Genomic DNA, 24,618 nt, shown 5'->3' with positions numbered 1-24,618 from the left:
TGTGTCTGAAACATTTAATTAGTGATATAAATGGGCTGTTCAGAGAAGAAGCAACTTTTTGATCTTGGGAACGATGAGAAGACAATTATCTTTTCCTGTGGCAAGTTGACCCTATTCAGGGTTACCCACTGTGTTGGGAAAAAGGCCTCGCTGGCATTTGGAGGAAGAAAAATATGAAAAGCAATGCAAAGAAAAAAAGCAGACATCTAAGGAGGAGCCTACTGCAATTCTGTAATTCTAGCATGGGAGGTGGGAAGAAATATGTGGCAGGGATCCGAGGTGAAAAGATGGCAACTAAAGCCTTATTAGAAATTCCTTCCAGATATCAGGGGTGCCTGTTTCTTCTCCACCTCCCACTTCCCAGTAAATCTGTCTAAATGCGAGATTAACACCAGAGGCATGTACAAAGCAAAAGAATCAGGAATGTTTAAGGGATCATTTTACTTATCTAATTAAAATGCTAACTGACTTTTAAACATCTACTTCCACCCAAAGTCTACATTTGAGTACAGAACAATATCCACTGTGTAAAATAAAATAAAATAAAATAAAATAAAATAAAATAAAATAAAATAAAATAAAATAAAATAAAATAAAATAAAATAAAATAAAGGAAAAACCAACATCAAGATACCAGCATTACAGTTACCTTTGATGCAGAATTGGCATGTAAATCTGAACGAGGGACAGTGAACTTTGTAGACATTGGAGGAAGAGAAACAGTTGCTGTAATAAGAATATATAAAATTACTGTTATTCAGCATCCATCATGGTACAAACCACAAACAGCAGAATCAATTTGACTAGTTTTATTTAATTTTTCCTTTTATTTATTTATATTTTTTTTTTTTTGTAACTTCTAAATTTAACAATGCCATACGATCTTGAAATCTTTCGACTGCACTTATTTCTTCACAATGTATTTGCTAGAGAAACAAGGGTTTATGCCTGGGTTATAGATTCTTCACAATAATTTTGTCATTAAATGCCTGATTAAATGTTTAGATAATTACGTGGTTCTAAATGCAAATGCTGGGTAAAGATTTGGTGGAGATTTACTTTTGATTTTGAAGAGACTTTGTGCTTAAGGACTAGAATTTATAATGCCTTAGTCATCTACCAGTAGAATCATAATTCACTAGCATATTTTTACTAATGAAGTCAGCAATGTGGGGAAAAGGGCTGTAAAGATGGTTGCTCAACTGTGCTTTCTTATGGAAAATGTAGACTGCTTAAAAACTGGACTTCTTCCAGCCTCTGCTCCTCTGGCTGTCGTTGTTCTACCTTGTCACTACTTTGTCATCACTGTGCAGTAACCATCTTATAGAGACCACAGATGAATAAAATTTGTAAGAGTCATTACTGTGAAACATAATTCTAAGTCTGCTTTCTTAGGGACATGAATAAGATCTGCTTATGTTCACTGTGATTGTGCATCTCCACACACATCAGTAACTCTGTAGCACTTGAACTTATTGGATGGTCTCAAGGTGTTTGTTATGTTCAAAGTCTTTCCTATCAACAGGTGAGATTGGAAATCAGGCTTTCTTGCCTCTTTTTTTCATGGAATTACTTGGGATGAAGACTCCTTAGGAAAAGACTGGGAGGAAAGATGTGTGTAAAGACCTCCATCCTCTGTTACATGGAAACACTGCAGGAGAAAGCTTGTAATGATACTCAGAAAAACTACCAGATACATTTTCTCTCATCCCTGGCTGTATAATCCCCCAAAATTATGCAAACATTGAGAGCATGGGGAGGATAGCAACATGCTATCCTGAAATATCATTACCAAAGGGAATTTTTTTTAACTACAATGTTACAGAAATTGGCATTGCAATAATTTATTGAATGAATTAAAATATGGTTATTGTTAGGTTACATACACTGCAAAAAAGCTATTAACAAAAACCCTTAAAAAAATAACAAAAAAAACCCACAAAAACACAAAACAAAAAAAACCCAAACCTATACATGGATGATCACTAAAGCCTTCTAAGGATCAGCTTTAGTCAGAACTACAGTTCAAGTCCTAGAGGTAACTGAAGGAAAAGAACTTCAAAACTGTGTCATGTCTACTGTGTTCCCTGTGAAATTTCTTTATTTCTCTCTTCGATTTTATTCTGTGTTTTGTTTTTCTTTCAAATGTGCATATAATCATACAATCACAGAGGTTAGAATTGACCTCTGGAGATCATCTGGTCCAACCTCACTGCTAAAGTAAGTTCCCTAGGTTAGCGTCCATGCAGGTGAAGGACATGTCCAGAGAAGGAAACTCTACAACATTTCTGGGCAGCCTCTTCCTGTGCTCTGTCACTCTCAAAGTTAACAAGTTTTTCCTCATGTTCACATGGAACTTCCTATGTTCCAATCTGTGTCTGTTGCCCCTTGTTCTGTGGTTGGATGCCACTGAAAAATGTCTGTCCCATTGACTTGAATCCTGCACTTCAGATATTTAAAAGCAACGATAAGATCCTCTCACAGCCTTCTCCAAACTGAGCAGCCCCAGGGTCTACTCATACAGCATATGGTCCAGGTCTCACATCATCTTTGTCACCCTCTGCTGGACTCCCTCCAGGAGATACCTGTCTTTCTTGAGCTAAGGAACCCAGAACTAAACACAGTATTTCAGATATGGCCTCACCAGGGCAGAGTAGAGGGGGAGGATGACTTTCTTCAACCTGTTGGCCATGCTCTTCTTAATGTACCCCAGAATTCCACTGGCCTTCTTGGCCACAAGGGCACACTGCTGGCTCATGGCCAACCTGTTGCCCACTAGGACACTCAGATGCTTCTCCTAATAGCTCATTTCCAGCTGGGCAACCCCTAATCTGTTACTGATGCATGTGGTGTGTGACTTCCCAGCTGCAGGCCCCTATGTTTTCTCATGTTCATCAGGTTCCTCTCTGTCCAACCCTCCCACCTGTGCTGCTCTCGCTGAATGGCAGCATGGCTTTCCGCCATGCCAACCACTCCTCCCAGCTTTGTATCATCAGGAAACTTGCTGAGGGTGGACTCAACCCCTTTTTCCAGGTCACTGATGATGTTGAATGTGACCAAACCCAGTACTGAACCCTGGGAAACACCACTAGTTACAGGTCTCCAAACAGACTCTGTGCCTCTGGTCACAACACCCTGAGCTCTGCCACTCAGCCAGTTCTCAGTACACCTCAATGTCCACTCACTTGTCTAAAAAAACCTTAACAAGATGCTGTGAAATCTTATAATTTAATTACATGACTTGTTGCCCAAAATGCCTTTGTTGAGAGGCATAAGCAATTCACTCACTTGGGATCTGTCCTGTGTAATGTTGTTCTTCTGGAACGTATCCCTGATTTTCGCTACCACTCCTTTGTCTGTTTCCCAAATGGTCATCCGTTTTCTTCTTAACTGAAATTTTCCTAGGAAAAACAAAAACAAACAAACAAACAAAAAACAAAACACACAAAAAAATCAGTCGAACTTCATTATAAAAACTCTTGGATAGATGGCAGAGAAAATATTTTATGCTCTACTTCTGAAAACCAGAGCTGCAAAATATATCTGGGCCTTCCAGATATTCAACTATTGCAAATCTCACCCTCTGTTAATATTACCTATGAAGTTCTGTTTGAAGCAAGAAAAAAAGTAAGTGATCTCATAACTTACCCTACATGCTACCATTCATTTGTTCCAACCATAGATTCCTCTTTGGGATAGTTGGAAGCCTGCCTTTGTTTTTGGCATGGCAGGCATAAATTGATAGCGGGACTACACTGATCCAGGGATTTGTATAGAAAAGTGGAGATATTCTCAACTGTATTTGTGAAAACTGCTCCATCTAGTTTTTCGGGTAAATAACTTCACAGATCCATAGAACTTCAGAATAGCATTATTGATGTACACCTGATGAGCCAGCTATGACTACATGGCTTTTTCATGGGACAAACATGTGAAATGCCACTAAGAAGCTTGCCATGGCTACTTGGGAGGAGCAACATGTTGCATGATAGTCTTAGTTTACTTTATCTGATCTCTTGGTCTCAACAAATTGTGCTGTAGCCAAGTGAAAGGAATTACAAATGTGTGGGAAGAACCAAAAGGTAAACAGACAAGTTAAAAATAAACACTGGGGGAAGTAAAGCACTGACTTTTCCTTACTAAGCTGTTGAGCCTGGACTCACCCCAGTGCTTAAGCATTTAACTAAGCTTTCACTTAACTTTCAGACTGTAAGCAAAACTTTTAGGGAGCTGGAATGATAACCTACACTTAAAGTTAATTGCAAAATTAAAGTTTTACTGTACTAAGATTATTTCATGAACACGCAACCACACTTGCACCAGATCAGATGCAAAGAAATAGGGAGAACTGTATGCTACATCTCATTCTGGATCTGATCAGAAAGGCAGCATACAGATCCTCTGAGGGCAGTGCCAACAAGCTGAGGTTCTAGCAAGGACATTCACATGTCTGTACCATCCCCACACAGTGCAAACACCTCTCTGAATGTATGACTGATTTTGTTGCAGCACTGCTGACCCCTTCACAGGGCTTTTGGCAGAACCAAGTCAGAATCCAAGCAAAAATGCTTTCTAGTGTTTTATTCAATACCAGAACTGATATGGAGGTTGTGCTTCCTTTGGACATCCTGTTTCCTACTGATGGAGTCCTGCACTATTTATATAGATGCATTTGGTAAGAAAAAAATAAAAATAAAAATAAAAATAAAAATAAAAATAAAAATAAAAATAAAAATAAAAATAAAAATAAAAATAAAAATAAAAATAAAAATAAAAATAAAAAATGGTTGATTTGGCATCATAAACTAAGAAATCACATGGAGGTTTACCAGCGTGGCGTAATTTGCATTATTTCCTCGAGAGAAAACAGTGCTGTTGTTGCTTTTAATTTATTCATTTCATCCCTCTCCTATCCCCCCCTCTCCCACCCCCTCAAAAAAAATGTTTGGCATAAATGACAATTTGCCAACAGCCCTTCACTAAACAGCCATGTATCAACACTTAATACTTATTTTTTTAGCTTTTCCTTTATTTTATAGTTAGGCACTAAGGAACCTCGACAGAGCCACAATTCGCTCCCCTCAGAGCCACGGGCTCGCAGTGACCTCCTGTGGAAGCGCTTGCAAACACCCAGCACCCGAAGGCAGCCAGGGGTTTCTCCCATGTATGAGCGTATGGTTTGCCCTTCTGCAGTGCGGCACAGAGGCTGGCACATCCCTCTGACCACCCTGCAGTGGCCTGAAGAAGCCCGGTTAAAAGGAAAAAAAAAAAAAACCTCCCGGTGTGGTCATCTTACCTCACTTCATTTTCGTATGTGGATCCTGGAGGGAGGGAAAAAAAAAGTGTTTTAAACGCTGGGAAATAAAATATGGCCTGTAGAGAGCTCCCCTTAGTGCATGCACTGTGTTCCAGCTACCGCAGGAGCATCTCCCTTTATGTGCAGAACTGCAATATCCCTGCAGAGCAGCTTGCACAATGGGAAACTGGGAACAGAGCACTGCAGGTAAGCTTCGACAAAGAGCCTCACTGTAGGAACAGTGAAAGCATCATTGAAAGTTAATATACTCCTAAAATGCCCTTCTAGTTAATGTGAAGGGCAAAACTGTGTGTCACCCATGACATTAGTTACTCCAAAAGTAATGCCTCCTATTTATCACCATGGAAACCACAACAGACACAAAGAGCAAAATAACACTGTTTGATAGAGCAAATTCTCAGTGACAAAACACCATTTGTCAACACAGCCACCACCATTAGCTCTGCATTTTTGCCAGCAACGAACAAGAGCCTGCATGCTATGCTTAGAAACACCTACACCAGCAGAGGTGACACACTGGCACAGTCACCGCTGCTGAAATGCACCACCCACTGCTTCACTGCGCTCACAGCCACTGTTTGGTCTCCACCAATGTTCAGCAAGCATTGATGAATGTCAATAGGTGTCATTTTTTCCACATAGATGAATTCAGCGACATACCTTTGCTTCAGACACACTTCTGTGTCTGATGCCATTGTGTCAGGCTGCCCCTCTGCTGCCGTCTGTCACCAGCAACAAAATGTAATGGAACACTGATAGCAACATTCAACCTCTACTGCCATCCAATCAGCATCCACCTCCGATGTTGTGGACCAACATAATAAAACAGAAGGCATTGCTTTTGGAGCAGCCCTCATACTTTGGAACCAAGTTATAGGAGAAAGGTGAAAGTAAGGAGCATTTTAACCAAGTCATTTCTAAGAGCATGATCATTCTGCCCACCCTACTGCTTACACAACTCTAGACTCCATAAGTAGTTTCTATCTTGTTTAAGATCTTTTTTAACGTACAGGGCAATTATGAAGTTCCACTTACCTTTCTTTAGGCAGCAGCAGCGCACGACAACCCAAATAAGAATTATCAGAAGAATAAAACCAACAATTGAAAACACAACTGCCAGAACAATAACCCACGTGCTTGTGCTGTCTTCACCGTAATTGCTTTCTGTTAAATTAAATGGATAAATATTGCATTATCAGAGACTCAAAACATTGTTTTCATAATATTGACTTTTTCTGCAAGAAGCTATTAACTGCTTGTTGATTAGAATCATAAACTCATAGAATCATTAAGGTTGGAAATACCTCTAGGATAACCCAGCCCAACCAGCAGCCCACCCCCACCCTGCCCACATCCCTCAGTGTCACATCCACACCGCTCTTGAACACCTGCAGGGATGGTGCTTCCACCACCTCCCTGGGCAGCCTGTGCCTCACCAACATACTATTTAGCAAGGAAGCTGTGTTATCCAAGCCATGATCTCTGTATTTATGGGTAGCTTCCAAGAACTCAGAATGTTTCCAAAAGAAAATTATTTATCATGTTTTTAACTTTTCCAACAATTTTCCTCCTTCTGAAATATACACAGCTGTTCTATTCCAAACAAAACTTCATTCTGTAGATATGCTGAGTCCCCCATCATCCTTTGGAGATATCTGGGGTTAGAAGAAGGCATAAAAATTCAATTTTGACAAGTATCGAGCACCTTACCTACCTACACTCATCAGTGGAGAGAAATAAGCTACTTTAGGTTACAACGCATCTGGCCAAATGTGAATGTGCCCCTCCAGATGAAATTATTAGTTCTGAATAAGCTTCCATTTCCCACCACTGACCACAGTTATTGTTCTAGGTTTGCAGTACTGACAGAGATCTTGGAGATCTCCAGCCTGTAGATGAGATTTTATAATAAATCCCATCTTGGGATTTCTCCCACTAATTTCAGCAGGTGTTTGAATTTTGGAAATACTTTGTAGCTCATCAGTTATCCACTTAAAGAGCACTGAACACCCAAAAAGTTAAAGAGAAGCACAATTCAGAGGACTGAAGCTATCAAACCATCTTCACTACTGGTATTTTCATAACAATAAATAATTCCTTTATTATTATTATTATTTTCTTTCCTTTTTCTCTTTTTTACTGTAACGCACAGTGATAAATGAGGTGATATCAGGATAATTCGGTGTCTTAGGAAGTGTGTTCATAGCAACCAGCTCCACTAACAAAGATCCTGCATCACAGAATGTTAAGAATACCCCACATTCCTCACACAGCTGGATGCACAAGGAAGGTGCCAGGTCTGACTGTCACATCATCCTACCATTTGGTTTTGACCAAACGTGCTAGAAGCACCTCTAATTTGTCTACCTTTTGAAAAGCAGACACCAAATTGCTTTGACAGTTCTTTAGAAACAAGCTTTTGATGACACATTTGGAAATATCCAAACAATGCCCCAACACATGGGGTTTACGATTGTCACATCCTTATTAGAGGTCTCAGTTAACAATCACACAGCCATATGTAACTGATAGCATCTGGGAAAGATACCACAGCAATGCAGACTGCAGGTAATCATGCCCCAGATGTGTGACCCAGACTATGTGCTGCTTTACTTATGGCAAGAATAAAGAAAGAAAAGCATTCTAACTATGAATTTAACTGGAATGCCTGGGTTTTTGTCACTTCAGACTGCAGAAACACAGGACCAGAGCCTCCTACAAAGCTTGGGCCTTTGTTAGTTTGAATTCTCCAAATTTTGTGTCATTTTGATTAGGATTAAAGAAGTCTGGAACAAATTGCTTAATGCACAATCAGCACATTTTGAAATTCATCTGACAATTAGAGAAAACAAGCTCTCAGCAACCTGCAGACTAGTAATTAAATCTGCAGGCTGCAATCAGTTGTGATTACAATTGGTGAGGAACTTGTTCACAATATTTCTGTCCAGAAGTACTGCAACAAAGATACATATTGTGCTCTGTTTTGTTCCATAAAGCAAGCCACAGGAATTTCAATGTCTAAAATATGAAAGACACAACTACTTAGCTATAGAGGTTAGAAACTGGAACTGAGACTAGCAGATGTGAATGCAAGGCCTGCCAGTTCAGTATGAAAGTACAAGTAAATGCACATCAAATTACATTAGGTGTACAGTGTGGAGAAAATCACTTCCTCATTCCATAGGGCACTCTCCAATGTGGCCTTGAGCATCTTCAGGGATGGGGCACCACAACTTCTTTGGGCAGCTGTGCCAACACCTCACCACCCTCTGAGGAAATAATTTCTTCTTAACATCTAGCATGAATCTTCCCTCTTTTCATATAAAGCCATTCCCCCTTGTCCCATCACTGTTAGTCAGTCCCTCTCTTCCTTACAGGCACCCTTCAAGTACTCCCTTCCACTGCTCTTCCTAAAGCAGCCTACAAGCTCACTTATGTAAAGTACTTTAAGAAAAGGAATTTTCTCTAGCATGTGCTGATGCCAAAGGAGAAACTAGAGACTCGACAATGCTGGACATCACTTCTTGAATGCTTTGGAATTTTCTGGTTAAGAAAAAAACAAAGGAAGATCAGGCACCTGGCATATTCTCAGTCTCCATTTCTGCAGTCCAAAGACCACACAGAGTCAACACTGACACCACAAAGAGCTTGGGAACAGCTAAGGGACACTGCCAAGAGCCTCATTTCCAATAACAGCTTTGTGAATACATCTGTTGCAATAACTTCATAGAAATTCTCAAATCTGGGGCTCAGCCAAACTTTGCTGGAAGTGAGGTACCTATGAGGATGAGTAACTGATGCAAAAATGCATCTCTGTGTTAGCCATATGAAGAGGTTTGAGATTAGGAGTGATTTAGACATGTAGGAAGAATGCTGGTGAGGTGATAGCTGGCTGAAGGGGGCTCAGAGGGCTTTGGGTTGCAGTTTTCCTGCGTGGTCAAGTACTGCTTATCAAGAACTTGGAGGAATTAGATTCCTCAAGTTTTAAGTGAAGGCTGGATTGTACAATACAACAGCCTTGGGAAGGACTGAAAGGTTTGAAATTTCATGTGTGACGTACATTACATATCTTCCTCTGTCATAAATGTCAGGTCTATTTCATTCTAATAATCTGAAGACTTCATATGCTGAAATGCTAACAGATGTTGAGTGTCTGATGCTGCAAAATGATTTTTCTGAAGAACAATGAAAGATGGCCCTATACAATCACTATTTATGCTTCATGACATCTGTTTTTCTCCTCTTCTGATTTACAATAAGTAGCTATGGAAACTGAGGGTGTATACTTCAGTACTTCACAAACAAGTAGGCAGAGGAATTTATTAATTTCCTCACAAAAGTTCTATTTTGCTTAGTCATTAGGAGCAATCTGACTACAAAATAATCACATTAAGAGTGGCAAAATGAACTTCTGAAAAGACAAACTGATAATGATTCATGCATTAAAGGCAAAATTACTCCACCTCCTCAGTTGTTTGTATGTAAAAACTTTTATATGATACCCTTCACCAAAACTCTATGAGAGAACGTTTTGGATGCGGCATATTCACCTAGAAGAATCAGTACATCTAGAGAAGCTGTCAGTATGATCATAGAAGTTCACTATGCTCACCACATTACCAAGAGAAACACAGATTAGAGGCCCTACTCTGCACAGAAGTCAGATGGGGTTCCATAGACTCACCATGAAGAAAAAAAGTACTCCATATAACCCAAGCAATTCCCATGGACTAAGACCAATAAAAGGGATGTCACTGTAGGGTGGACTGTGTCACCATCTCAGCAGTGTAGCTATATCCAGCAACCCTAGCTACCTGCCATGCTATTAGCTCCTCAAGTTCAACTTGTCTTGAGAGTCCTCTGCTTTATAGTTGAGGCGCTTGCCCAGTCCCTATACAGAAATGCTCCCAAGGATTATCTGGGATTGTCTTACTATCAGCATTGAACTATTACTAAATTGCAAGGAGATACTGCATTTTAATTGCTCTTGTATTATGGAAAAGAAAAGCATTTTCCATAGGATTCAGCTAGATCGTGAAGTTAGATCTTCAGTGAGAGTTTAACACTTGCTTTTTCCCACATTTTCAGGGCAAATCAGATAAAAATCACCATTTTCTTTATGAACATCCTAATACTATGAACACATAAAATTGTGAAATACAAAGGTAGTCAGTGAGGTCGAAAATTAGCAGCATTACCAAAAAAATGCTGACAACGTTAGCAACAATATTTAGGGTTATCAAATGCTTCACTAGTAGTTCTTGAAAGATTTGCTTAGTTTAATATGCAACCCTGAATTTCCCTAAATAAAAGTCAATTAAAAGCAACTGATGCACTGTTCCAAGAGTTTTACAAATGTTGCTGTAGTAGAATTTTCATGTTCCTCCATGATGTGAAAGTGACCATAACAGTAGGAGGGTTACAGGCCTAATTAATCTAAGACTTTGTGGTTCATTAGACTTGTACCAGTAGTGAAACACTCTAGTAGTGAAGTTTCCTGTACCTGCATACCAGGTGAAACTACCAAGTCCTAATTCTATCACCTTTGCATATCTAACAGTATTTTAGTTACAAACGAAAGCCTTTTCAAAGCAATACAAAGCATAAAGCACAGTTCTGAGAAAACAGAAAAGGCAAAGTACAAAAAGCACTCACCTAGAGTAGAGTTGCCAACAATAACAGCTATGGTTGTATTCTGAGGGTTAGAGAGTGCTTCTATGTCAGCTAAACATGTCAAAATCTCAGTATTCATTGGAGTCAAAGTCAGGAGGCTGAGGGCATTGTGGAGGTCATTAGATCCTTGACTTTGCTGGGTAACATATCTTGATTTATCAATAAGAGTGTCATTTGTCATCCAGGTAATGTCCGGAGCTGGAGACCATCCTAATGCTTCACAGACAATTTCAACTGTTGTGTTCTCTTTAACCATTAAAGTGCTGTTTTTGATGAGTAAAGATCCATTAACTGTGGGAGTGAGAAGAGGTTTTGTTTTTCCACAATATTTAGCCACATTGCCTTCCACCCAATAGTTCTAAAGCTTACCTTGCCAACTCAAATTAGCTATACCTTGAGACATTAATTTTAAAACAGCTGATTAACAATGATATAAGATATTCATGATACAAACAAGCAGATGTTGCAGCTAAATGGGCACATTATTCAGTATGCTTAAAGCACTAGTCTTAGCTTACAGTAGCTTTTCATTAAAAAGCAGGAAATTACACTTTTGGGGCATAATATTATTTTTCTAGTTGAAGGACAATATAATGAAATAATACTGTTTCTCCATAAGCTTTAAGTATAGCCTTGGAAACTATACCAAGACAGACAGCTGAGATATTCCTATTGCATGAAGCAACTCTGAAATGGACAGTGTCTGACAGTGAGATACTGCTTTATTGGGTGTACTCTGTCACTACTGATGCTTTGAAGAGAAGGTCTCGTACACAGGGACTTGATGTTCAGGAGTGTTTTTCTTCTTTGGAAGTGGTAGTTTGCAACAGCTATGGCATGAAGAGTATCACATTGTATCTCAAAGACTTTACTTCTGCACAACATTAAATCAAACTCAAAAAGTGGGCTACACACTGATTCCTAAGTCAGACAGCAGGAGGGGAATCTATCCTAAAGATAGCAGAAGGTCCGGGAGGGGAGTGAAGGTAATCCATAATGTTTCTAGGCAAATGATCCATTTTGACGTCAGGCCAGTGGGCCTGATACAGACTTCTGGCACTTCAATATAGTCCAGTGAAGAATAAGAGAGATAACAGGGAAAAACAAGGGCAGTTCAAGCCTTTTTAAAGGCACTTTGTGAGTGAAATCTGCTTTGACTAAAATTAAGACAAGATCATCTGTGGAGAGGAATAATAGTAAATAAGAACATACTCTTTTGCAGGGTAATTTGCACAATTAATAAGAGGATTTCTGTAAATGTGATACAATAAAATAGCTTTCTACTGGTGGCTATACACACCTTGCACAGAAAGAAAGGCAAAGCTGTTACCATCAATCTTCTGAATGCTGCATTCAATTTTTCCAGAGTCATTTAGCTGAGTGTCGCGGATGATCAGCTCTGAGGTGAAACTTTCACTGTTGTTATAGCTATGAGAGGTGAAGCGATCTGATGTTTCAATAGCTCCATGAAAATTAATGACAGTGAGGACAGGATTTGTATTCAACAACCAAATGAGAATTGTCCATCCATTTGATACTGTGCAATTAAACCGGGCTTCTGAACCAGCAAGGACTGTAGCATTAGTAGGGCCACTCAGAATAGAATAACAAGAGCCAAGACCTGGAAAGAAAAAGAAAACAACCTGTAAATACAAAGTATTTCACAGTGAGAGTAATGAGGCACTAGAACAGGTTGCCCAGAGTTGTGGCGGAAGCTCCATTCCCAGAAATATTCAAGATCAGGCGACTCTATGCTCTGAGCAACCTCATCTAGCTATGGATGTCCCTGTACCTGATGTTTTCAGAAGTGTTCTTACCTCATTTTCTATAGTGTTTAACAGTAGTAGATAACTTTTCCTTTGCTGAAGGTTAAGTTCCACTTTTAGATAAGGAAACACATGAGATAACTAGATTTTAAATGAATAAAGGAGTGTGTACCAGGTTCTCTCTCCATAACTGAGATTGCTACTGATTTTTTTTATCTTTCCATATACTTTCCCCTGTTCACCAATCTCTTACCTTATTTCTCTTGCAGGCACCTCATACACCCCATACACCATTTCAGGCTTTCTGCTAACCAAAGCTGCTTGAATTCATGAGTTTGCCTCCTTAAAAGGTACCATGAATCTTATCTACTATTCTGCAGAACCAAAAGCTCACTTCTAATCATGGCATTTTATTTTCTCCTCCTTGTCTACAGGCTCCGGATCTCATTGCTCCCAAAAGAACCTGCCTGCAGCTGTTTCCCAGGCAGGTGTTAGATCTCCCGTGCATGAGAAGGCAGAAGCACTTGCTTCTCCTAAGCAGGAAGTGAAGGACAAAGATAAAGAGCCTCTTCTCAATGCAGCAGCTGTGACTTTCATCCCACAAACACTCAGGGAAAATGGGTAAATCTTAAAATATTCATCAGGAAGAGAACATTGTATTCTCTGGGGGACAAATCTTCAAACATTAAGACACAAAAGAATAAATAATAATCTGGGTTGTTCTTAGGGAATAGGACTAAGTAGAATACTTCTGCGTGAAACTGGGAACGTGGGTCTCTGTTCTTCGTGATTCCCTCTGGGTTTTGGCTAGGTTCTATTGGTAATAGGTGGACAGTTGGACTGAATGATCTTGTAGGTCATTTCCAACCTTGATGATTCTACAGTTCCCCAGAACATGCTATGCCCACATGCAGTAGAAAAAAGGCAGAGCTACTACCAATGGCTTTCAAGGAGTAGATGACAAAATAGTCATCAAGCAATTTAGGTCGGTTGCAGGTGTCGTGAAGCAGGGAAGGAAGATTCACACTGTAGGGTCACCCTGTAGGCCTCACTGTTACTAAGCATCACTTTTAAGGATTGAGGTTCCACAGACTCTCTGCAGTTCAGCCAAAGAGACCTACCTCACCATCAAGTTCTGTCACTTTCTGCCAAACATTCATCCTGAGAAAGCAGCAGTATTGCCAATGTTACCCTAATGATTCAAGCCGTAGCTCTGCATCATTACAGCAATCAGACACTACAGTCCATGGCAGTGTAATTAAAACTCCATGTCTGCAAAATCAGCCTGAGTATAAATGTTCAATTATTTGCCAGGAGAAATCATGAAATGACTGTTACTCCATCGCTAAGTGTATTCAAGACAATGATGTAATTTTTAAAGGGTTTGTCCAACTCAAGTTTAGTTCATTTTATGTAGTTTAATTATTAATGGATTCATTTACAAATTACTGAAAAATTCATGTTTCATTTGGTCATTAGCTGGCACAAGAAGGAAAGTATATACTGTATTGTTTCACATAAAAGGAAGGTTTAATACTTGCACAAACCTTACAGGATCCTTATCTCATTTACAACTTTACAAGCAGAACCTCTGTGCAGGCACTCCTGGCATACGATCCATAATCCCATTGTTCCTACATCAACACCATTTTCTAATTCCCAGCTCCCACTTAATCTAGGGCAGTTTATATCTATGCAGTTTTGTGCCAAGAATTGTTCTTTAATATAAATAGCTCCTCTCTGTCTTCAAACACATGCAGGGGGTGGACAGACAAGAGTCCTTTCAGCCTTTGTTTTACAGGTTTTGAAGAACCTAGCTGGCTCTTTGTGTGCTTGACCCAGAATTCTCTCATGTTTATATATATATTAAAAAAAAAGCTTTACAGAAATTTTCCACCTTCCTTATGTTACCAACACCATTTTCCAGAGCATATCTGTGTATGAGCAATAAAACATTAAATAAAAAGCAAACATCACTTTTACTGATAGCCAATAAAGCCAGATAAGATATGATTAAGCATATTTTTGTTCAACTTAGTCAAACATTTTTTCCAGTAAGATTTCCTCAAAGTTTCAGTCTTGTAAAGGTGAACTGAAATGCTTTAAAACAAGAAACACCTTGAAGACCAACTCAGCAATCCAATCTAAAGGCATACTGTAATATGTTGCTTTATAAATCATACACTGGCCTGGGTTGAAGAAGACCTCAAAAATCATCCAGTTTTAACCCCCCTGCTATGTGCAGGGTCACCAACCACCAAACCAGGCTGCTCAGAGCCACATCCAGCCCAGCCTTGAATGCCTCCAGGGATGGGGCATCCACAGCCTCCTTGGGCAACCTGTTCCAGTGTGTTACCACCATCTGTGTGAAAAACTTCCTCCTAATATCTAACCAAAAACTCCCATCTCAGTTTAAAACTATTTCCCCTTGTCCTGTCACTGTCCACCCATATAACATTGAACACAATAAAGCGACTAAAAGCTCTTTTGTCTCTCTTCTCTTTTTTACTTTCTGAATGTTAGAGATTGCCTTTGTGCCTGTGGATGGTATTATTTACAGAGCTTCAAGTTTTCTAATGAACATGTACTGATGAAGTGCATTCCAGTGAGACAGTTTGCCATACAATATGTTCCTTTCCCCTCGTACTCAACATCCAAGTTCTATGATTCCTGTTCAAACAGATATTGCTGACTTTGAGACACTGCCCTAAGACTAAACGTATGTTTGAATTATATTTTTTCCCCTCACATTGTAACCACCCTTGATAATACTACCCCCTTTACAGCTATAGTGTCTATAGCACATGGATGTGTTGAGATTCCTGATTTTAACACTCTGTATGCATTTTTCCTAGTTGACTTAGGCAGACATAAACAGCTACCATGATAACGGACTCAGCTGTCCGCAAACTTCCTCGGACCTAACACTAAAATGCATTTAACTGCTCATTTAGGAATGCAGTATTTATTCATACTGTTCCTCTTAATGTTAGCTCTCAGGTGTACATTTGTGTTTTGTTTCTTCGCTTGCACAAACATTTTTCTCTCTTAAGGAGCATAGTGGCTTGCCACAGCTCTGAATAAACAAGTTGATTTTCAGGACACTGCTAGCTGTTAATCATTTGCTATGAGACCACATCTGTGAGTTCCACTACAGGCCTGAAATCTATTGCTAAACATGAATAATTGGCGATCAGTTACTCTAATAGTACATGGCTAATAATTGCTTTCATCACATCAAGAGGATATAGTAGGTAGGTATGTGTTACCCCTTGATTTATCTAATATAATCCTATTTTATTTGTCCACAGGTATGGTGAGATCAACATCTTCCACCGACCAGTTCTGCTGAGTAACAGACGCACTTTCACTGTCTTCTGAGATCCAGAAAACAGGCTTATAAGCCTTGGATGGGGTTCTTACGGGTGGCAGGAGGATCAAGGAATGGGAAATTGCTCAACCTTGCCTCCGTTTGTACCTAAGGAGTTTTAAGAGCCTTCTCTATCAGTTGCAAAAATATTTTTGGTGATTATAAACTCACCTCTGTATCTTTTTGCCCTTTTTTTTTTTTTTTTTTTTTTAATCTTGCAGTGGCACGTAGAGTCCCAAATCAACAATTGCTTCCATTGTTCAACCCATATACAAACACTGATAAAGTCACTTCTGTAAGGTCAAAGAGGACGTTCACAACAGAAGTGAGAACTAAACTGAGTTACCAGTCCTTTAAGCTGGCATTCTTAGTTCTTTTATTGGGCTTTGTTTCTTACATTAGGAAGAAAAAAAAATGCTTGCTTCATTTGCATAATGCTTAAAAAATAACTTGCAGATGGTTGCTTTCAACCGAATTAAAGCTTCAGGCTGGACTGCTATCACACTTCACAGGAATTATGTGTTCAGTGCTTAATAGCTGGTTTAACTTCTGCTTTCCCATATACAACCAGTAATAAATCCCACACAAACAACCTCACCAATGACTTTGCAACAGGGAAGTTTCAGACTGCCTTCATGATGCTTCATTACCACTTGAACTTTGAAGAGCAGAGCTGAGTTGGGACACCTCCTCTGAGTCACATCATTAAATGTTTATAAGGAAGTGACCAATGGTGAAAGTTTCCTTCATATGATAACTGTTTACGGTATTTCAGTTGCTCAGTTCTTCCCAACACAAATACACATCAACACCCTTAGGAACTCCTTATTTCCTCCTGTGTCACATCACCATGGGTTTTGGAGACACAGAAATGCCTCTTCAGTTCTCAGGGCCATAGCTGACACTTGCACTAAGGGAACATCATTTTCCATGGAACTGCCTTTGCTTTTGTCCCTGGTATTTTTCCTTTCCCGCCTGAAGGAACTCTAAAGAATTGCTTTGTCATTCTGAGGGTTTCAGCAGCATTTCAGGGCTTTAAGACATGGTTACCTTTCCCTCTCCTCCTCTACTGACTTGCCCTTTCCTCCTTGTGTGTGTGATCTATTTGGATGCAGCACAGCTGAAGTCAGGATTGGGTTCATCCTTTTGCCATAACAACTCTTTTTTTCCCCCCATCACCACTATGATATTTTAAAAATATTCTCCTCTTCAGTACTGCTACCAACCTCCCAAAACTCTGTATTTTATCCTTCAGTTATTGTGCCATCTGTGTCCTTCCCCTCTTTGCTGTTCATTTTTCTACACTTTTCCTTCCAGTTTGTTTTAAATCCCCTTTTCTTTCTATTCCTTCTTTAGTCCCATGCTCATTGCACCTTGTTTTCTCCATCCCTTACCCCACAGCTTTGCCCAGCTCTGCAATAAATTCTTTTGGATTTAGTAAGATTTTTCTTTAGAGCATCTCAAGTTTATTTCACAAACCAGCAGCCCCGAAGCTGAGCTTTTTGAAAGCCAAAATAAGTTGGAGTTTGTAAAAGCCTGCAGAGAAGGACAAGCTAGTTTTCTGATTTAATAATACTCCAAAATGCTTATATATGACATTTCAGTCAAGCAACACTGGTCTGCTGGTACTCAGTGACATTTTTCCACCCACACCAAGTCTTGTACGGCCCCCAATTGCATCTTCTCATCTTTTGTCTGACACTATTTGAAAGAGACTTATTGCAACCTCTTCTGTCTCTGCTGCTGGACATCTCCTCCTCCTGTACTGTGGCATGAGGGTTCCAAGAATGGGAGTAACCACAACACACTGGCAGCAAGCTGGGCTCCCACACATCAACCCTGCAGTGCTATTGCTGCCAGAAAGCCCAGAGTGCCTACCTAGGACAACACTCAAACTGCCATGCAGCTGTCTCAGCAGCCTACATACAGCAATTTTTTCTCTCCACAATACACTTTTTCTGCCCACTTTGGGCTGTGGCCCGTGGCTGCACCACACAGTGCAAGCAATGCCTGCTGCCCCAACACAGCTTGAAGCTGGGGCAATAGCATATATTGCAATTGCGCTTGACTAAAAGCATCAGTGAAATAAACATCCTCTAAAACTCGCAAGACTCCTGTTCTGAATGTGTAAGAAGAAAATACAAGAATGATAACAAGTAAAATTGAGACTTCCTTACTATCACATCTCAGTATCTCAAAATATAGGACTTAAGGACTGCCTGAACCAACAAATGCACATGCACCCGGTTTATATCTGCATATTGTTTTTATTTTCAGCCTGTTCATAATTTGGTATCCTCCACATGCAGTGATCACAAGTTTTACTATTTGATGACATCCTGTCAAGAAAAACACACACTTCTGTTTGATTTATATCTCCTTTCTGATGGAACTAGTGGCCTCAAGTAAAACTTCTTGAAACTCTAAAAAGCCAACCCACTCTTCATCTCCATACATATGTTTTAAAATATCTTTGCTAGTTTCTTTTCTACAAGCAGAGAAACAAATGCCAGGACCATCATTCCACAGGTCACCTCTGCCATAATTAATAACTCAGACATAGTTTGTTCTCTTTAAAATGGAAGGAATAACTTAACATTCAGTACTCAAGACATAAGCCTTCTGTGGATTTATATAATGTCATCGTTTTTCCCCAGTTGAAGACACTAAGTGGTGAAATTTCCTCTCTTTCTCAGCAACTTGCACTCTTTCCAAAGATATATACTCTTCATCTTCAGTTAAGTAATGCTTTGCACTGAATATTTTCTGCTTTTTATTACTGATTCACTTGGCATCGTGATATTTTCTGGCAAACCTTCATAGTCTCTTCTTGCATTTGGCCGTCCTAAGTAATTCTACGCCACCTGCACAGTCTGCCACCTGACAGCTCACTCTGCACTTCATGAGTTGTTCAGCAGTTTGTGGAACACCTCACATCCCTGTATAACTCTACTGGGAACAGCACTCTGCCCAATAAACTCACTGTTCTGTGCTACATTGTGTTTCCTTTTATTAGTTATTAAGCCAATGCACCATCCCACTGCAGCTCATCCTTTCAGAGCCTCTTAGAACCACAACTAAACGACAATAAACAAATCAGCATCATCTCTGATACCCAACTAGTCACCTCATAGTCATTTCCATAAAGGTTCCGCCTTGTATTTGTGTTCACTTTGAGACTCAAGCATGCAAAATGTAAACTGAAGGCAAGCTAAAAAAAGCAATAATTTATACGTATTTAGGAAGCAAAATAAGCTGTTATTGAGCTCTTTACGGCTACACCCTCAAGAGCACTCCTGAATAGACAGGTGGGTAAGGATGAGGTGCAATGAAATGGCAAAACCCCCTGCTCAGTGTCAGCGAGAGGGCAGCCTCCTCCCCACACCTCCACTGCTCATCCTGCATACTGAAGATCACTCGAAGCCATTAGATCATTCAGATTTGAAATGAAAACTTATCCATTTTAAACACTTTGAATAATTCCCTTGTGGGATTCACTCTTCAGTCTGATATTGCTGGTAACTGCCATTTACATAACTTGAAAATTAGCTCACACCTTTTGTCCACAGTGGCTCATCACATAGTTTATGAATGTGTCCTACCTGTGAGCGAGGCAGCTAAGATGAAAGGAAGTAAAATGAACTTCTGGAACCTCTCCATTGGAGCATTCTCTCCTGGTCCCTAAGGCAGAAAGCCACAGCAGTCACTGAATGCTTGAGAAGAAGCTGAAGGACAGAACTTATGGAGAAACTCAGTAATGAGCTGTTGCTTTGCGTCTTGTGATTAAGCGTGACTTTATGTGACCTGTAACGCAAACAAAAAATGATGATTAAATAAGGCAAGGGTTGAAGGAAAAGCAGTACCTCCTGTTAGAACAACTGTCTGAAAAGAAGTAGCTGAGCTTTCAGCACTCCAGAGAAAACTTCCCCTGCAGACCTTGCATCCCTCAGTCCATCCTGTGTATTGTAACACTACTGCTTCAGGACAGATTGCATCAGGGGAGCCCTATCTGCACCATTATAGTTAATCATAAGCAGCTGGGAAAAATAATTCTTTTAGCTGCCTGTAATCACATGCACATGGAGGATGCCCTGCTCGTACCACCGGCAGTATCCTGGCCGAGTAATGAGCTCTGTGCTCCATCACTTGCTTGTCAGACAGAGTCTAAAGTGAGGCCCTAGCTGCTCTTTGGGGCTGCAGAGGAGCTGACTTGTATGTCAGGAACTGTTTTCCTACAAGAAGCAGACAAAAAGGACAGCCTTTAGGAGGGAAAATGGGAACATGCCCCAGTGCGTTGTTACATCCCCAAAAATGTTTCACTGCTTTTCCATATGTGTTAGACCAAAATAAGGATTCCTATTCATAAATTCACAGGTGCAGCCTAGCACCAGCGTCACCATTACAATCCTACCCACCACTAGCCACCCCACCCAGAGCCAGCCATGGGAAATACCAAACCTCCTCCCAGGTACCAGCTAAGCACTATTTCTCTAAATCTGTGAGATCCCCTTACACTCCAAAATAAACCGTAGAATCACAGAATTATTAAGGTTGGAAAAGACCTCTGAGATGACCTAATCATCAGCCCATCCCCACCATGCCCACATCCCTCAGTGCCACATCCACACGGATCTTGAACACCTCCAGGAATGGTGACTACACCACCTCCCTGGGCAGCCTGTGCCACTGCATCACCACTCTTGCTGAGAAGAAGTTTTTCCAAACATCTGAGTCTCTCCTTTCAGGTGGATGTAGAGAGCAATAAGGTTTTCCCTGAGCCTCCTCTTCTCCAAAACAATCATATTCCCATCAGCATGATCACACTTCCACAGTGGACGTAGATAGAATACAGAGCTTAGGGTTGAAGCCATCACCTTAATTGTACATTTTCTGTTTTTCCAGCTTCTGTGATTCACGTGTGTGAGATGATCTAGCAATTGGCAAACATGCCTGCAGCAGGGTGCTGGAACTTGATTATCTTTGAGGTCTCTTCCAACCATTCTATGATTGTTCTCTTCCCTCTCAAAACACATGGGAGGCTGTTTGACTGCACTGCTTGGTTTACAAACATCTCATCTGGGAAATCTGAGTTTTCCTTCATGAGCGGGATGCAACCCAGAGGATTTGGTCTTGTGGTGAGCCCTTATTTCTTGTCAGGAAAGTACTTTTGGTTTCAGAAGTGCTCTTTGTGGCCACGCATAAATATCAGTATCACCATAGAAATACCCTGTGTTTACTGTGAGAAGTGTACTTTTAAATCATCCTCTTGCTTAAACCAAAACTGCACCAAGGGCCAAACCACAGGAGTCCTGGCCCAACTGTTATGCTAGACTCAAGGAAGAAGCAGATTTTCACCATTCTGCACAACAACTCTGCCTTAATTTCCAGCAGTACTTTTGTGAAAGCAGACGTAGAAGAACAGCAAGGGGAGATCTGCAGCAGCACTTGGAGCAGGGAGGATTCTTACAGGAGGTGCTGGCATGTTGCCATGGGCTCCACATCACCAACAAAACCCTTGTTGTTCTCCAGCCAGGTGTGTTTGATTGCAGTGCCAAGCTATCCTGCAGCTCTACTCACCAATGGGTGCCTTGAGCAGGAAGGATCTTGTGGAGCTGAGTGCAGCAGCTGTGATGTGATCAGCTGGCAGTTTGCTCTGCTTTTCCCCATTTTGCAAGCTTTCGATTTGCCTGACAAACTTAAAAGGGCAGCCCTGTTAATTAATCAATGTTTTAAGCCTAGTCTGTGCCAGTTTCTTCATCCGTGTGTTGGGAGGGAGATAGTCTGTAGGTTGATTTGGGCATGCCTGAGGTATTCTGAAAGACTTGTGTTTCCTTGGCTACGTGCTCACTGGAAGGCTCACACAGGTAGTTGAGGGGAGGGGCTGCAGAGCCTTCTCCTTTCCCTCATTGCCCCAGCCTGCAGCACACACTTACACACCTGGTAGCTGTAAGTATTAGCATAATATGCGGCCTTAACTGAAACTGCCTCAAGGTAGCACCAGGAAGCAAACACAGACGTCAGTATCATGTCCTTAACCAGGAAGTCACCATCTTGGGAGGGATCTGCCGGTACAAAGAGCACCCCCAGGACCCAGCATGTCTCTAAAGCAGACAGACACGGTTGTAATCTCACTCATAAACAGCTGGTATTGCTATCTGTGTGGGGCAGCTGCAGGCAGGCACTGCTCCCAGCCCCTGTTCTTGACCCAAGTCCAATTTTGCCTGCACCCACACCAGATGAAGGGGACGATATCACCCTGAATGCACAACAGCTGATGGCCTCCCAGCTGAAGCAAGAGCCAGGGAGAGGGTTAAGCTGTGTTTCCCCCAGCACTCCCTTTGCCAGGCAACGCAGCTCTGCAGGGTAGCAAGGATCGCTTCCCCTGGATACCTAACTGTGCTTTTCCACCCACTCTCTGTCACACGCAAGCAGCACTCAGTTGGTGAGCCCTCACCTTCTTTCCTGGAAGAAGCCTTCCCCAGGCCCAGCTGCCACCTCTCCCTGCTCCGTGCTGTGGGGTGAGTGCCCGTGTGATCCCGTGATTGCGTGGCTGGGCTTTGGTCTGTCATTGTCCCCACGGTAGATAAGGTGAGGGCTGCGTCTTCCTTTCCGCCCGCCCCAATATGCATATTGTGGTGTTAATATTTAACCAGTCCTGTTGGAGGAAGCGTGTAATGCTGATGACGGGCCGGTGGCAGCGAGTTACGTGCTGTCCCGACCTGAAAAGCTGGATTGGCAACGACACCTGATGTCCCAGCGGAGGGCTGCTGCTGTGCCGTCTGTACAGGTCATAACATTTATTTAACATATTCTGTAGCCACGAGGTTGTGTGTTAGTGCTGGTGCACACCCCTCTGTCACAGTACTGCAGGCAAAATGGTGGGGAGCAGAAGCACCCAACAGGACTCCCAAGGGCCAGGGTGAGCTGGGTGCTGAGGGGCCCCACACCAGCTATGTCCTCATTGATGTTTCCCAGAGACAGGGACAGAAAGGCCATCACAGCCCCTGACAGAACCAATGAGGATCCAGGGGGTCTGGGCTGCAAGATGGGGCTGGAGATATGGCAGGTGACAACACCACAAGGTGGTGCCAAGAGGATTGGTGCAGAGGTTGGATAAGGGACACCAATGATGCGTGCAGCATCTCTGGGGTAGGGAACGTTGGTCCCAGGAACTGAGATGGACACTTGGGCTGTGGGGGGATTCCAGGCAGTTGCCAAAGGAGGGTCAGGCCTGGTGGTACCCTCAGGGCACTGACAAAATGGGCCCCCTGCAAGTTTCATAGAATCCAGAATTGGAAGGAACCCACAAGGATCTCTGATTCTGAATTTTGTTTTTCTTTACAGGATTAAATCACACCTTTTTCTGGCACATCCATTCTGAACTGTTTTGTTTTCTTTGTGCGGTTATAGCAAACCTTTTTCTGGAGCATCTATAGTCACTTATGGTCACCAAAGCTGCAGTGCAGTCTTAAGAGAGATGCTCTTACCATTACTACAGCCTTTCTTCCTCTGCAATCTCAACTGCATCCTCCAGGCCAGTAAGTTGAGCTGATGTGACACATCAGGAAGTATTGCTAATGAGTCCATCTGCCAAGAAGCCTAAATCATAAAGAAGGGACATATGATTTTCCTGAACTATATATCTTTCTAATCACAGTAACAATTCTAGCCAGTAAGAATTAATGCCAAACTGACATAAGATTCACTTCAGCAAAGGGAAAGGAAACATTCTGTTTGGGGAGTTTTGATCCATTTCCAACACTAAATTTCAGAAACTTTCCTTTACTAAAAAAACGTATCACCCTGACTTGTTAAAAAAGCAACAGAACAATCAGACTTCCTATAATTTCCCAAGCAAATGTAATTTTTCTTTCATTTGACATCTTTGCTTTTCCACATGTATCTTTTCTAAAAATCTAAAATCTCACACTCTTGTTCAGCCAGCATCCCCACTTTCAAAACTGTACTCTTAACATCTATGAATATTTTGATTTCCATTCAAATAAAAACAGAGGAAGAAAAGAAAGTATCTAATAAGTGGATTCCATTCCAGGTTGCCCAAGTGGGAAAAGTGCTGAGAATGAATTGATTGGATTTTGGTTTGGATTAATAAATATAATTATTGGTAAAAAGCTTCAGGAACAATAATATCTGCATTTAGAACTTGTACAAAACTATGACTTCGCACTACTGAGAAGAGATAGTCTTTGTCATCTTTGTAATTGTTCTTTGTGTAGATTTAGATAACCCTTTGTAATTGTTCTTTTGGGTAGATTTAGATAACCCTTTAACTTCTTCCATACCAGACTAAAACCCTGCTCTCTTAGTATCTCCTCACTAGTGTTGTGTTCTAGAACCCTGGCCACTTATCTCCTGCCCCTGGACCCTCTCCTGGTTCACCACACCCTACCTGAACTGAGGGGGCATCAAATCACACAGAGGTTTCCAGATGTGCCCAGTAGAGGAGCATAGCAGTTGCTTTGAAAGTGCTG

The 24,618-nt window shown here is 41.1% G+C and overlaps 1 protein-coding gene and 1 long non-coding RNA gene across 7 annotated transcripts in view; one reads left to right on the top strand and one right to left on the bottom strand.

Annotated features, from left to right (window-relative positions):
• The window catches only part of IGSF5 (immunoglobulin superfamily member 5), a 31,969-nt gene extending 9,216 nt beyond the window's left edge, over window positions 1-22,753 (bottom strand). For 2 of the 6 annotated variants that reach the window (XM_015882824.3, XM_085548274.1), the window contains exons 1-8: window positions 22,581-22,753; window positions 19,729-19,930; window positions 12,291-12,611; window positions 10,973-11,281; window positions 6,353-6,481; window positions 5,297-5,321; window positions 3,289-3,401; window positions 650-726 (exon numbers count right to left, since the gene is read on the bottom strand). In XM_015882824.3, coding sequence (XP_015738310.1) covers window positions 650-726; window positions 3,289-3,401; window positions 5,297-5,321; window positions 6,353-6,481; window positions 10,973-11,281; window positions 12,291-12,611; window positions 19,729-19,786 — 1,032 coding nt within the window. In that variant the 5' untranslated portion in view covers window positions 19,787-19,930; window positions 22,581-22,753. Of the gene's footprint in view, window positions 1-649; window positions 727-3,288; window positions 3,402-5,296; window positions 5,322-6,352; window positions 6,482-10,972; window positions 11,282-12,290; window positions 12,612-19,728; window positions 19,931-21,703; window positions 21,942-22,580 lie in introns of those variants that run through there. The other 4 variants (XM_085548267.1, XM_085548279.1, XM_085548256.1 and 1 more) reach the window with 3 other exon arrangements.
• A 21-nt stretch (window positions 22,754-22,774) lies between these two features.
• LOC146762602 (uncharacterized) lies at window positions 22,775-24,258 on the top strand. Its single transcript, XR_014946359.1, has 2 exons — window positions 22,775-22,913; window positions 23,471-24,258. It is a non-coding gene; the product is annotated as an uncharacterized LOC146762602 (long non-coding RNA).
• The last annotated feature ends 360 nt before the right edge of the window (window positions 24,259-24,618 follow it).

Source organism: Coturnix japonica, chromosome 1 (assembly GCF_054131305.1).
Source record: "Coturnix japonica strain WE chromosome 1, WE-NBRP24, whole genome shotgun sequence".
In the NCBI taxonomy this organism is placed as follows: domain Eukaryota; kingdom Metazoa; phylum Chordata; class Aves; order Galliformes; family Phasianidae; genus Coturnix; species Coturnix japonica.
Note: the sequence above shows the minus strand (reverse complement) of the source record. Positions and strands in the feature narration are given on the sequence as shown.